Source organism: Carassius carassius, chromosome 12 (assembly GCF_963082965.1).
Source record: "Carassius carassius chromosome 12, fCarCar2.1, whole genome shotgun sequence".
Lineage (NCBI taxonomy): Eukaryota > Metazoa > Chordata > Actinopteri > Cypriniformes > Cyprinidae > Carassius > Carassius carassius.
Genome location: NC_081766.1, coordinates 2669673 through 2685957, shown reverse-complemented (window position 1 = coordinate 2685957; position 16285 = coordinate 2669673). Strand labels below are relative to the sequence as shown.

Here is a 16285-nt window from a genome sequence, read left to right as displayed (position 1 = left end):
AGTCGACGGCACGAGACATCCTGCTTGTCGAGCTTTCATGGAAGATGTCACCGTAATGATTCCATCTATTCAGGGGACACAGTGGATCTTGAGCGAACTGGAGAAAATGGCAACATGGTCACGCCTGCAGTTTAAACCGGAAAAGTCAAGGAGCCTCAGTATCTTGAAAGGGAAGTTAATAGGAAACATCTTCAACATCCAAGGCTCTAAGATCCCAACAATCCAAGATCAAATAATCCGATGCCTTGGAAAGCAGTATGACAGCTCATTAAAGGACAGTGGCAATCTCACTGATATCAAGGCCCAGCTGAATACCTGGCTCAAGGCAATCGAGCACAGCCAACTACTCGGAAGGTTTAAATTTTGGTGCTTTCAATATGGTATTATACCATGGCTACAATGGCCCTTCTTGCTGTATGACTTTCCCGTGTCTCAGGTGGCAGGAATGGAAAGACTGTGCAGTAAGTTCTTGCTGTATGACTTTCCCGTGTCTCAGGTGGAAGGAATGGAAAGACTGTGCAGTAAGTTCTTGCGGAAATGGCTGGGAGTTCCCCCATCATTTAGCGTAATCAATCTATACAGAAAGACCTCCAAGCTTCCCCTGCCAGTTTCATCGGTGGTCGAGGAGTTTAAAGCTGCCAAGGCAAGGGCAGTCAGTACACTCCTATCGTCTGAAGATGGGAAAGTAAGACACGCAAGCAAGACCATCAAATGCGGCAGAAAGTGGAAGCCCCAGCAAGCCGTGATGGAAGCAGAATCTCACTGGAAACACCAGGAAATCGTGGGTGTGGTATGCCATGGACGCCTGGGCCTTGGACATTACAGCGGGAAGAGGTGGAACAGGGCTGATGCCAAAACCAGAAGAGGTCTCGTGGTGCAAAGAGTCCATGAGGCAGCAGAGGAGGAGCGCCAAGTGAAAGCAATCGGACTTGCCTCTCAGGGTCGATGGACACAGTGGGACCAGGCACAGGAGCGACCACTGTCCTGGAAGGATCTTTGGAAGATCGACCAAGGAAGGGTGAGCTTCCTCTTGCGCTCTGTGACTGATCTATTGCCAACACCAAAAAACATAAAGATCTAGGGGGGAGAGGAAGACCCATCATGCAACCAATGTGGAGCAGTCTCCTGTACACTGAACCACATCCTGACCGGTTGTCCAAAGGCATTGGCAGAAGGGCGGTACAGATGGTGGCACGATAAGGTCCTCACAGAAATCGCAAAATGGGTGGAACACCAGTGAGTCAAAGCCAATAACAAGCAGGCCCATCCGCCCAATACCATAACCTTTGTGAGGGAAGGAGACAAGGCTCATAAGACCGGCAAGGTGGCCAAGAACTCATCCTCTTCCTTGCAACGAGCCTCTGACTGGGAGTTGAGAGTGGACCTGAAGAGGAAGCTTGTCTTCCCACAGGATGTGGCAGCAACCTCCCTCCGACCAGATATGGTCCTGCTATCCAGGAGCACAAAAACCATTATAATTTCTGAGCTTACGGTGCCCTGGGAAGAGAGGTTAGCCACATTCTAACCAACTATATACCAACTGAAAAAAGCAAAGTACCAGGACCTGGTTGACGAAGCTGCTGTAAAAGGGTGGCATGCAACCAGCTACCCTATCGAAGTCGGTTGCCGTGGGTTCCCTGCAAAATCGGTGCGATATTTCCTCCAGCGGATGGGCCTGGAGTCTAAACAGCTGAATAAAGCCACCAGGGATATAGCTGCAGCAGCTGAGTCCAGCTCAAGATGGCTGTGGCTGATGAGAGCCCACAGTTGGAACCCTTCTGCAGGTGAAGGCTAGCCGGTCTTCGCTGCCCCACTCAGGCGAGGTGTTCAGGTTAAGGGGCGAAACACCTGAGACACTGAGATCCCTGCTGATGATGCGCAAGGGTTCCAACAACGTGGATGCTCCAATGATTAACATCTCAGAAGATCTACATCACCATAGTTAGTATAATTCCTACTGGTGCAGCTTGTGGCAAAGCATCTCTGATGTTTACTTCACCGTAAGTTTCACAGGGCTTTAACACAAGCAAACTGATTAAACATCTAAAGAAAACGGTTTTCCTCTGGAGTACAAAACATTCACCGACACGAGCCATGCCAAGGTTATTCAACACACACTGTAACAGCTGGTCAAGATCCAAGAAAAATGAGGCCAGGAAACTACAGACAAAGAAAATCACAGGACAAATAACAGAGTTCATCACTCTTGATGATTCACTGTTCTTTGGTCATTTGTGCTCAGCTGTATGTTTTGCCAAGTCCAGATTGTTGAAGTCCAAAACAGTAAAAAAAAAAAAAAGATATGCACCTAAATGAACACTGATAAAGCATAAATAATATACCAAACATAACAATGTATACCTTGAATGGATGAAATCATCTGCCAAATACATAAACGGCAATGTCAGCTGGGTACTACATGAGATAAGCTACTCCCAAGAAAACATGGTTTAAATGACTGAATATGTGAACATTATTTATATCAGGACAATATCAATTGTGAAAGAGTGAAGTAGTCAAATTATTTCAATATGTGTTGTGTAACAATAATTAATAGTCATTTTTATCAAAGATTTGTGTACATGGTTACAAAGCAGTGATATTAGTTAACTAAAATGGAAACTATAGAAAGACTTAATATAATATAAACTTTATGGTTACTTGAGAAATATATATATATATATATATAACATAAAACATTTAATTTCATTTAGTTTAACATGATGTACTAAATTAAGTAAAACTTCAATAAAAAACTACATTTAACATAAAACAATATTTAATTTAAGAATAAATAAATAAACATTTAATAAACATTTAATTTAAGAGTGGAAATAAATAATCAAACTGAATTCTAATTAAAACTGAAAAAAAATAAACAAAACTTGATAATAATGTTAAACACAAAATTACTCAAATTAAAATATACAAATAAAAATAACTAAGTTTTTTAAACCAATAGTATCTCAGTTATACTAACATATCACTGTTACAAATGAAAAAGTGTGTCAGGGAAGAGCTTGAGAAAATATGAGAGATAAAATAGGTAAATATAATTTGATCAAGCTGTAATTATGTCAAATTATCCCAAAAGTCTGCAAATATTATTTAATTGCATTTATTTAGGAATAATAAAATGCTATGAAATGGCAAAGTTATTCATAACATGTCATTTCCACCACATAAGGCATGTGAATTTTAGATTGTGGTGAAACAATTGTTTTAAAACATGTTCACTTTCTAATAGGGCCAAACAGGTTGTTGAAGAAACATCCATGTCAGCATAAAAACTTTTAATGTTTTCTGTCATTGCTCTAATCCTGGTCCATGTTCTTCAAGCAATGTACAACCCCCAAATCCCAACCTCAGATCATTAGTTAACACTGACGAGCCAAACATCCCTCAAACTGTGTTATTTCCAGAGACAGAAAGAGAACAGTAATGATGGAATGATCTAGGCAAAACAAAGAAAGCAGGTCAGAGCGGCGGCATTAGCATTGCAATCGTGTGTTCCCTGTTGCACGGCAGCATCTGCTGACGCAGGTGTTTGTGAAGCACCTGTAAAGGTCTCTGAACAACTTGTGAGAACAATTGCCTGTGTGTTGAGCTTTATAAAGCCCCACTACTGCTCTCAATTTACAGCTTCATATGAAAGTGGGCTGCATCTGTCAGCGCTGGGACAAACAGTGTTCAAAGATTGGTTTTAAAAGGAGGTCACATGAAATACCTAACATTTCCCTTCATCTTTTGAAATAAAGTTTGATTTGAGATTTTTAGAGCTTCCAGAGCTTCAAATAGTAATAATAATAATAATAATAATAATAATTTTCCTTGATATTTTGAAATAGAATGTCCAGGAATTCAAAAATAACAGACGAACAAACAACAGTTTTATTGATCTTTTGAAATAACATATTAACTACGTTTTAGAATTTTAGAACTCCCAGATATTCAAAAATTTTAAGACAAAAATGTCTGTGATCGTCCGAATGAATAACCGAGTTCAATATAAGGTACTAGATTTTAAGAGTTAAAAAAATAAAAAAACATTTTGGGGATTTTAGAATTTCCAGTGCAAAAAAAGAAAAAGAAAAAAGAAACACAAAACAAAGCTAAACAATGTATCCTTGATCTTTTACAATAACAGAGTTAAATTTAATAGATTTTAGACATATAAAACCTACAATTCAAAAATAAATGAATACACATTTCCTTGATTTTTGAAATAGCAGTTAAATGTACTAGATTTTAGATTTTTCAGAAATTAAAAAAATAATAATTATTTTATCTTTTGAAATAAAGTGTTGCACAATGCACTAGATTTTAGAAATTTAGAACTTCCAGAGATTAAAAAAAAAAAAGATTTGTCCTTGATATAGAAATAACAGAGCTTAGTGTACTAGATTTTTAGAATTTTAGTACTTAGAGACTAAAGCATAGGTACAATTGCAAAAACAGGGGTTCCAGCCTCATACATCAATATGAGGGGTTGAAATGTAAGGTGAAAGTGAAAGTCAAAGTGATGTGACATGTAGCCAAGTACAGTGTCCCATTCTCGGAATTTGTGCTCTGCATTTATAAGTGCACTCTGTGCATCATCTGGACTGTTCTGAACAGCCTTGAGTGGATCTAAACCCTGAAACAGCTTCTCCCAGCGTTTCATGGCTCCAGATGCTTCACGGTAAAGATGGCATCAGTTGACGCAGCAGCAGTGTTGATCTAAGTGGTTCACTGATGGGCCGATAAAGAAAATTGTGTTTAATGGGTAAGTTAGAAGAAAGCAATGTGATACAGCTGGACTGATAAACCAGTGTTACGTCGATCTGTATCCTCCCTTGCCTCATTTACAGCCAAATTAAATGAAAACCGAGTCGCCGCTGATGGAGCCGTTTACTGATGGGTGTGAAAGGTTAAGGACAAGGACAGGTCAGGACATGCCACTGTTCTCACTGGTTTAGCACGCAAACGCTGATGTTATTCATACTAACTACACAGTAAGATTTGGAATTCTTATATATATATATATATATATTGTATATAGTAAATATGATACAGGTCTGAATACAAACAAACAAGAAATGATACATTTTGACCTTTTCTGAGGTGCTTGATCATGCAAAACCTTCTGGCATAAATAATATCTTTTTTTTTTGCGGAAACTGTTTTTTTTTTTTTTTTTTTCAGGATTCTTTGATAAATAGAAATTATGAATGTCTTTTAGAAAAATCATGCCGACTCCAAAATTTTGAACTGTGCTGTGTGTTTACTTAGGTGTACTGTGGGGACAAAGTTAATTCGGGCAAAATCTCAATTTTTCAACATCTGCAGACGTCCTCCAAAGAACAATGATTCATAAATATTGTAAGCAAAGCACAGAGTTTCCTTTTAGGGCTAAAGTTGTAGTCTGTAGTGCATAATGTTGCAAAACCAACGGGTTTTGATTTCCAGGAAATGCATAAACTGATCAAATAAAATCTTTATTGCAATGTTTATATAAAAGCGTCTAAATATAATGCACTCACCTAATTATCTTTTAATATAAATGTAAAGCAGTAAAAGTCTATGGCACTGCCTCATTTAGGTAGCTAAGTAAATGTGTGTGTGTGTGTGTGTGTGTGTGTGTGTGTGTGTGTGTGTGTGTGTGTGTAACTAGCAGAGATAAAACGTTAGAAAATATAAATACGGTTAGTCTGAAATCCGAGGGAAGAAATCCATATTTCATTAGTTCCATATAACATATTTCTTGAGAAATGTGAATATCATCTTTTTCATGGATTTAACTGCTGTTATAATTCTAAAAGTGAGCGCTCACTCTTTAATCTGTCAGACTCTTCTTAGGCCTGACATTTTTATGCCTTTCTTAACAGTACAATGTAAAAAAAAGTTCTCAAAATTGCAAATTTACCCAATTTGATGATGCTGCGTTCAGTGTTTTTGGATTATGTATTACAAAAAATCTGCAACTTGCAATTAATTTAATCAGTTATTTCTTGTTTCTTTGTAATTATTTGTGAAGTTCACTAACAATTTCTGACTGAAAAATAATTCAGAGTAAATCCTTAATTTTTTTCAGTAGTAGTTAAACACACACAGACACACACACACACACACGCACACTGTGATGAAGCATTAATGGACCATTAACATGTGTCCTAGTTAAGATGGTTAGTTGTCTGTTGATGTTCCACACACATCAGGAAACAGCCGATTAAACTGCCTCTGAATTATTCACAATTATTCTCTTCTCTTCTGTAAACTGAAATGCATCTCATGTCAAAATTCACAACCTCCACACATCAAAGTTCTCTCCCATCCTAAGAGGCGGTTATGTGTGTCTCTGTGCAGCATGTGTGTGTGTGTGTGTGTACTTATAAACAGGCTTTCTGTTAGACATGCTCTAAATCTGCAGCAGTGCACTGAGTGTTTCTGACTGCATCTCTGCGGTTCACTCCAGTGACAGGACGGGGACCATCCTCTCACTGCCAGAAATAGCACAAAGATCGCACGCACCGCTCAGGTTACTCAAGAGAACAAGGGAAGCATCTCACAAGAAGCTCCAAAAAGAATTTAGGATTGCCGTAAAAAAAAAAGCCTGGAAATGTCATCATGACATCATATTTTTTGTGTGATTGTAATACTGTGTTATTCTTTTCCTTTTCAAATGGTATAATCAAAAGAGTTGTTTTAAGTTAATAGGGGTGTTTGTTAAGGCAAGCATTAAAATAACATTAAAATGCTCAGTAAAGACATTTTTAATGTTAATAAAAGGTTTCTATTTCAGATAAACACTGTTCTTTTGAACGTTCTATTCAACAAAGAATCCTGAAAATGTATCGTGGTTTCCCCAAAACATGAAGCAGCACAACTGTTTTCAACATCGATAATATTCAGAAATGTTTCTTGAGCAGAAAATCTGTATATTAGAATGATTTCTGAAGGACACTGAAGACTGGAGTAATGATGCTGAAAATACAGCTTTACATCACAGGAATAAATTACATTTCAAAATATATTAGAACATAGAAAACAGTTATATTACATTTTAATAATGTTTAACAATTGTACTGTATTTACTGTATTTCTGATCAAATAAAATGCAATAAATTATTTTAAAAACAGTGTTTTCATGGACCCACATACTCACATTCTCAACCTCAGTGTTTAAATCAGTCTAAATTGCCTAAATGGCAGTATTATAATCCCAGGACACCATATTGATCACTACCTAAAGATTTTCCAGTCCAGGTAAAAGCAAACAAAACCCTGGTCCCTCATTCCCTGTAACTCAGATAAATGAAAACCAGAGAGCCGAGCTCTCTCTCTCTCTCTCTCTGATTGTGTGTGTGTGTGTGTGTGTGTGTGTGTGCTCTTGTTTTTGTGACATATCAGGACACAACTCTGTATGATGACATGGGTATGACACAGGTATTACAAGGAGAGGGTGACTTATGAGGACATAAACGCTTATAAATCATACAGAATGAGTTTTTTTGAGAAAGTAAAAGTGCACAAAGTTTCCTGTGAGGGTTAGGGTTAGGTGTAGGGTTGGTGTAGGACCATAGAATATACAGTTTGTACAGTATAAAAACCATTACGCCTATGGGATGAACCCACTTTTCACAAAAACAAACGTGTGTGTGTGTGTGTGTGTGTGTGTGTGTGTGTGTGTGTGTGTGTGTGTTGTGAAGTCCTAGTGTCCTCTTGCTGAAAATAAAGATGAAGAAGTCAAATTTCAGGTTGGGATCAGAGATGTATTATTCAGCGCACTGATTCTAGAATAAATCACCTCATTACGGTACTAAGCACATTTCTACCTGCAGGTACAGTGAGCCGAGCCAAAGCTAGCCTGCCCTCGAGTACCTTAACAGAGTCTCAAGTCAGCCAAAAAAAAAAAGTCTTTAAGAGTCATTAAGGTTTAAGGAGTCAGTACCATATTTCAGAGAAACTCAAACTTTATTTCGGTCATAATGATGCATTAGTCAATAGAGAATTGAGAATTGGTCCCTGTAATAAAGTGTTACCATTATTTAATATAAATATTATTATATATTATTTATTTTATCTAAATCCTTTGAGAACCTGATGTCTCTGTCTGGGAACAGTATTATCCTGAAGGCATTGAGGAGAACACATCAGTCACAGAAAACAACATTGATGAAGTACTGCATTAATTAAATAGTCTCAATGTTTATCTACCCATCTGTGTCAATGACAGTCGTTGGGACAGATGGAGACTCTAGCATATTTTGAGATTGCTAATGGATGAAGTGAAAGAATCACCGGTGATTATGGATATTAGGCGCTTCTGCACAGAGCAGATGAATGATTCCAGAAGGTTAGTGCAATAAAGAGAAGCAGAGAGAGAGAGAAGAAGACAGAGCTAGGGATATTTGTCATGCCTGTTTCCTCAGGCTGTTCAGAGCAGCAGCGGGCGGTGAGGAAAGCTCAATGAAACCCGAGAGATACGGTTTGGTGTCAGTCTGCGGCAGTGGCAGCTGCTGACTGCAGAAGAGAGCGAGAGAGAGAGAGAGAGAGTTCAGATCGACGCCCAATCAAAGAACACAATGCATGACAATAGCAGAAGAGGCATTAGGTCTAATTGAAATTCTTCTCTTGTTATTTCCTGAAAAATATGTCAGACCCCTTGTGAGCACTGGAGCGGCGGGGATCTACAAGCTAGAGTAACATAACCAGACTTTTAATTAGTGCCAAAAATTTCTAATGCACACTGCTGCATATTCAAGAACCATTCGCTTGGACAGGAACAAACCGTTTGATTGACGTACAAATAGATCAACCATCTCAAACAGATCGGTAGACGACAGTGACTGAAAACACAGGACAATAAGACTTTGAAATTACATTATGTCTTGACTGTTTTTGAAGTCTCTTCTGTCAATCAATGCTGCATTTAATTGATCAAAAATACAGTACAAATAGTAATATTGTGAAATATTATTACAATTTAATATAGTGCTTTCTATTGTTGTATATAATAAAATGTAATTTATTCCTGTGATAAAAGTTGAATTTTCAGCATCATTCCTCCAGTCTTCGGTGTCACATGATCTTTCAGAAATCACTGTAATATGACAATTTGCTGCTCAACAAACATTTTCGGATTATTATCAATGTTGAAAACAGTTGTGCTGCTTCATGATTTTGTGAAAAGCGTCATGCATTTTATTTTTCAGGATTCTTTGATGAATAGGAATTTCAAAAGAACAGCATTTTACTTTAATAAAAATGTTTTTTTATCACTTTTGATCAATTGCTAAATAAAACATTAATTCATTTCAGAAACCGTAGTTTAACGCTGTTTAAATGTTTTATTTGCCAATAAAGTGTCCGTAAAAACACAAAGAAATCTGTTGCACAGCACATGTAAAATGCCTATTCCTCTGACACCGCTGCAAAACAGGTGCATTATTAATATTGTTTCCTAGATGCAGAATTGAGTCTGGCTCACACTGCTAAATAGAAATAATTTAACAAAACAACACCTGTACACCTTGAAATCTGAAAATGATGCTTTGAGCAAAATCCAGAACACAAGTGGTGCACAATCTCTCCGACCAATGAGGGGACAGTTTGCTCACCTGTGACTTAGATTCGTAACTAAACAAACAAACTACATGAGCCAGATTCATGAAAATCTTAAAAATGTCTTAAGTTACATTATAAAATGTAAGAAATATATATAAATAATATATATATAAATTAATTCTCATATACAGTAAAGACCAAAAGTTTGGACACACCTTCTCATTCAAAGAGTTTTCTTTATTTTCATGACTATGAAAATTGTAGATTCACACTGAAGGCATCAAAACTATGAATTAACACATGTGGAATTCTATACATAACAAAAAAGTGTGAAACAACTGAAAATATGTCATATTGTAGGTTCTTCAAAGTAGCCTCCTTTTGCGTTGATTACTGCTTTGCACACTCTTGGCTTTCTCTTGATGAGCTTCAAGAGGTAGTCACCTGAAATGGTCTTCCAACAGTCTTGAAGGAGTTCCCCGAGAGATGCTTAGCACTTGTTGGCCCTTTTGCCTTCTGTCTGCGGTCCAGCTCACCCCTAAACCATCTGGATTGGGTTCAGGTCCGGTGACTGTGGAGGCCAGGTCATCTGGCGCAGCACCCCATCACTCTCCTTCTTGGTCAAATAACCCTTGATGCCTTCATTGTGACTCTACAATTTTAATAGTCATGAAAATAAAGAAAACTCTTTGAATGAGATGGTGTGTCCAAACTTTTGGTCTGTACTATATATAAATTAATTCTCAAATATTATAAATATAAGTGATTGGCTATGATGTATGATTGAGTACCATCCTTGTCTAAAACAACAAATTTGAAGCCAAATTTTGTGCATCTATTAACAAATTGTTAAGTAGAAATCATAGAAATCAAAATAAAAAGCTAAGTAAGTATTTTGTGAAATATAAAATATCTCTAAGTCAAAAAAAACATGAAAATAGTAATTCTTTGCCCACAGGTCTGAAGACTCCTTCAGTGTCAAAAACAACTTGTACTTCCTGGGATGTGCACATCTAAAAACCAATGCAACAGCTTTGAAATCCTGTCTAGCTTATTTTAAGAAAGCTATTGCCATGTTTGTGTCTCCATCGGATTGGGACAGCAGAGCAGCGTCTTTCTTCTATCTTATCTAATCTGTCCAGCTCTGTCAATCTCTTTTAGTATCCAGACCACTTCCCAGCCTTCCAGATTTAGTACCCCATCAACACACTTTCATAGCAGTGATAAAAATAAGCAATGCTTGCACACACACAGAGCAGAAACCGCAGCTGAGCTGAATGTGAAGGAGCTCGCAGCTATGACGCAAATCAAACGGCATCGTTCAATATAAGATACGTGGAGGGACCAAGATTTATATAAATGTATGGGTCATCCTTCCTCTTCCGGCACTGTAAGAAACAAGGCATGAAATTTCACAGGACTGTCTGTGTCTGAAACACACCAAGGGCAAAAGACAGACAGAAAGATATAACAGACAATCAACGGTGGTCTCTCTAAGAGAATGAAAGTCTGAGCTCGAGGTGTCCTGAGGGATGACAGTCGTTCATATACTTCATATAATAGTACACTTTGAATGTCTGCAAACAATTTTCCTACGTCAAAGCAGAGTGTGATGACTCATGTCGTCTGCCATTTTATCTTTGTAATAAATAATTGGGTAACACTTTACAATAAAGTTTCATTAGTTAATGTTACTTAATGTATTAACTGATATGAATGAAACATGAACAGTGCATTTATTACAGTACTTATTAATATTTGTTAATGTTAGTTAATGAAAACAAAGTCAGTCATTGTTACTTTATGTTAATTCACAGTGCATTAACTAATGTTAAAAAGCACAACTTTTGATTTTAATAATGCATTAATAAATGTTGAAATTAACATAAACTAATTGAGTAAAAAATACTTATTTTAAAAACATAAAAAATTGTTACCAACACCAAACTTTTGAACAGTACTGTATATTTATAAAATAATAGTAATAATAATACAGTTCTGTTTATATGGCACATTTCTTTTGCTCAAGGCAAGACATAAAAGTACATCACAAATCAAAAAACATGATAATAAAAAAGCAACAATTGTGTTGTTTCCCCATTACAAATATCTAAAAAGAAAAAAAATTTACTTGAGAAGCCAATATTAAGAATGCCATACTAAGTCTTGTTTTCTGTCAAATCAATCCAAATTAAGTGAGAAAATATTTTCTTTGTCTCATGTGCAGATTTTTTTTTCTTGTTTTAAACATTAACTCAATAGTCATTTTGATTATCCAAGTAAAACCATTTTTGCAGTGTGAACTCACTTTAAAACCGAAGCGGCACTTCAAGAGGACAATTTTCCAAATGGAGTGCAGCTCACAGCACAGAATAGCAGGTCACTCGTCCCTGACCCCTACAGGTCTATTCCCAATCCCCATTTCTCTCTGTCTGCGTTTCTTTCCATTTCCCTCCCTCCCATCAGTTCATTATGGTACTTTCAAGGACAGAATCACAGTGCGCCTTGCCACACACACACCCACACCTACATCAACTTCATGAGGACAATGGCAGGACACTGAATCTACTGCCTCATCAATTTTTAGCTTGTCCCAAGAGACACTAATATTGTGTGCACAGAGACACGCATACATACTCTAATCAACGTGTGTCTGTCCTCCACTTGATGATATGCAGTCACCTTAAATTACTAGCTTAACTACTCGGGACACAATCCCTCTCGTTCAAAGCGGCCAATCAGAGCGCTCTGTTGCCTCCATCAATCTTTCTGCATGGTAACAGAGCTGATAAACGATTGGCCGAGCAGAAACGCTGAAGCCGCGCCAAGTCTAATCTACTGTTACAAACACAACGCACAGAAATATGACAGCCACAACCAAGTCAGCAGTGCGGTAGGTAGTACATTAGCTGACGCTGTAGCTGCGGTATCATCGGCTAAAAGACCCTGCAATAAAAACAAACACACAGGAAGAAGGGCAAACGCATATCTGCACATTAGCAGTCATTATCCAATCAGCGCATCTGAAGAGCTGCTGAGTCAATGCAACAGCGACAAACAAACCTTTAAACATTAGCTGTGCAGGCAGATGGAACAATTGCGACTCTTATGTGTTTTAATGGATGGAGAAGTAACATCATAAGGTGAAGCAATGGGTTCCTTGATAATGAGAGTTTCAAGACTGAGTTCAAGACTAATAAACTCTAATAAACTAATATTGTAACTGCACTGGATAGTATCAAGTGTCAGACAGTGTTGTTACTGTTAAGTAAAACTAAAACTAATAATATTACAAATCATTTTCAGTAATGAATTCAGTGTTATTTTAGTCTGATTGCGATACCATTATACTCTTTTATAGAAATGCCAGAGTTAAAAGGAACACTCCACTTTTTTGAAAATAGGCTCATTTTTTATTGCCCTAGAGTTAAACAGTTGAGTTTTACCGTTTTCTCTTTAGCTTAGCTTAGCATAGATCATTGAATCTGATATATTATAACTACAGAATGTATCTACAGAAGAGTCAAGTTTTAAATAGGAAAAATATAGAAACTCTTTGGTCATTTTTGAGCAAGATGCTAACAGTCTAATCAGATTTAATGATCTATGCTAAGCTAATAGTGCTACCGCCAGACCCAGAGATCCGCTGAATAGATTTGAAAACAGTAAAACTCAACTGTTTAATTCTAGGGAAATTGAAAATGAGCCTATTTTTTTTTTAAAAGTTGAGTTTTCCTTTAAAGTCAGAATTGCAGGGGGGAAAAAACAAACAAACAATGAACTTGAAATTGCGAAAAAACGGTTACAATTCTGAGAACTAAATCTAAATGTAAACTCAAAATTGCAAGATATTAACTCTCTTTTTTTTCCTGAGAATTGTGGCAATTCTGAAAAAAAAAGTTAAAATTGTGAGAAAAAAAAGTCAGAATTTTGAGATGTAAACTCAAAATTGCACAAAATTTACACAATTCTAAGAAAAAAAAGTCTGAATACTACATAAAAACAACTGCCCAAGGTTGTTTCCCACTGAAGTGCCACATCAATTGATTAAGTGAGTTAATTATGATTCTGATTTAGACCATTTGTTTAATTAGTCGGTTAATTCCACATGCTTTCACAGTTGCTTTACCTTCTCCTGGTACTGGCGTCGTGAGGAGTCCAGTGATTGGATGAGGGCCGTGGCGTGTCCGATGAAGACAGCGTAGCAGGTGGCACCGACGATCATGCTGAGCATCGTCAACCAGATATCAGAGAGACTCTCTGGAGCTTGACGACCGTAACCTATGCACAACATGTGACTCATGGCTTTAAACACGGCAAATGAGTACAGTTCACTCCACGTGTCGTTCTGCAGAGAGAGAAACAAACACAGAACATAAACCGCATGTAATTGCAGTTCACAACACCTACTTCCAATCTAAAAGCAGCATACCAGTAAGAAGCAGCGGTCTATGACTTTTGCACTATAATTGTTCCATATACTTTTATATGGTGGAAAAAGCATCAAGAATTTGCCAAACATTTCTTTTTGAAGTCATACAAGTTCATAACAACATATGAGTGAATAAATGATGACAGAATTGTCATGCACGGCTTCAAACGTGGCTCAAGCTTATCCACAATGTTTTATTTTTATTTACATTTGATGGACGCTTACAGATAAGGTTATTCATAAAAAACTAAAAATAATCTGGAATCAAAAACAACTTCACATTTGAAGCTAACAGGGATAAATTAACAGTAAAGCACTAAATATATAAGAAATCTTTCAAACTGTAGAATGCTTCAATGTTGTAACATGACCAAACTACACTGCATGTATAATTAAGCAAGTGCCATTTTTCATGTGGAAAATTATATAGTCATTTTGCATTTTGAATACAAATGTCATAACAGAGAGTCTGATCACATAATAAATTTTTTTAAAAAAACTATATATATCATGAATTAAAATTCCAAGAAGGTGGATATCAAGTATATTATTTATTGCATTATCAAAAAACAAAAAAACAAAAAAGTACATAAATAAAATCCACATGGTTACCCAATATACACTGGAAATTTTTTATTTTAATGAAATTAGTGTATAAGCAATTTTCAATCAGAAAGTGTTTTCTTTAAAACTTTGGGAAAACTTTTTTTTTACAGCGTGTAACTAGATTTTAGGTCTAAATTTCAATAAAACATACTGCATTGTGATAATTAATGTTATTATATTTGTCAGTCTGATTGCATAATGATTCAAAAAAGATTATTTACAATGTTTTACTGCTTATGCATTTTTTCCAAGCTAGGTTCGAAGTGATTCCAAATCAGAAAAGAAAATAATAAAGAGATAATATGGTAATATGTTTTATGATAATATGTTTTAGTATTCTGTATGCAATTCATATTATAACCGAAATGCCTAACTGAGCCACTTTCTTAACTATAATAAATAAAGCAATTAGCTGCAGAACGGCCAGCCATGAGGCGTCTCGGGACGACAGAGATCAGTGTGTGGTGAGGATCTGCCAGCAGTCTCAAACAAGAAACCATTAAATGTGCCCTTTTTAAAAATGCGTCTGCTGCCTGACTTGTGCTGACATCCAGCTAATTCCCAAGGCGAGATTAATTACAGTTGCTGTCCTCTGCCCAAAAGCTCAAACTTCTGAACTGAGGAGAGAAAAAAACGGGATCTATTGCATTCTATTGTGATTCCATTAAAGGAATAGTTCACTCAAAAATGAAAATTTGCTGAAAAATGTCCTCACCCCTGAGGCAATCCGAAATGTTTTGTTGATTTAGAGAAATGTAGTATTCCATCACTTGCTCAGCAAGGGATGCTCTGCAGTGAATGGGTGCCATCAGAATGAGAGTCCAAACAGCTGATAACAACATCAAAGTAATCCAAAAGCAATCTCAATAATGTCTTGAGAACAAAAAAGCTGCATGTTTGTAAGAAACAAATCCTTAGAAAACTTTCTAACAAGTCCTCTATCCATAATATTGCTTTTTCCAAAGAAAAAGTCTTCTTGTCTGAATCAGATCACTGATCAAGTACCGATTACAAGACAAAACAGTCTAAAACAGCTCTAAACAAATATGTGGGTGGATTTTTACGAGACAGACAACAGAAGATGGACCTTTTCACTGGAGGAAGCGTTATTATAGATTATAGTCTCATATTTTCACCAGAAGCAATGGTTTAAAGTTAAAATAACAATGACGGATTTGTTTCTAACAAACACGCAACTTTTCTCTTCACAAGACATTAACGGATGGACTGGAGTGCTGTGGATTACTTGTGCATTATTGTGATGTTTTTATCAGCTGTTTGGACTCTCATCTGACGGCACCCATTCACTGCAGAGCATCCATTGCAAATTCCAAATTTTGCAGTATGCAATACATTTGACTTGACCTTTCATGACGCTGGCTGCCAATGTTAGGATGTTTACTCAATTGGATTGAAAAATGCAAAAATCAACTATTGATTTGCCAGATGATAACTGGACACCACTCTTAACTTCTGTGTTTCCAAATCCTAAAACTTTCTCTTTATTTCCAAGTGTAAATGAAAGGACCAGATCCCACAGTATGCATTATGGAGTAAGTAGTATTCAACTGCAAACATAGCCTGCATACTTTTCTCCCCAAAGACTTTTCGGTGGCATGCAAAGTTAAAGGGAAGAAGAAAAGGATTGAGAAATGAAAAAATGAGAAATAGGGAATGTGTGGCGAAAGACAGAGGGAGCAG

The 16285-nt window shown here is 36.7% G+C and overlaps 1 protein-coding gene across 1 annotated transcript in view; it reads right to left on the bottom strand.

The window, feature by feature from the left end:
* The window catches only part of LOC132154469 (potassium/sodium hyperpolarization-activated cyclic nucleotide-gated channel 2-like), a 64465-nt gene that overhangs the window by 11445 nt on the left and 36735 nt on the right, over positions 1–16285 (bottom strand). Inside the window, exon 4 of the mRNA XM_059563033.1 lies at positions 13676–13894. Coding sequence (XP_059419016.1) covers positions 13676–13894 — 219 coding nt within the window. The remainder of the gene's footprint in view (positions 1–13675; positions 13895–16285) is intronic.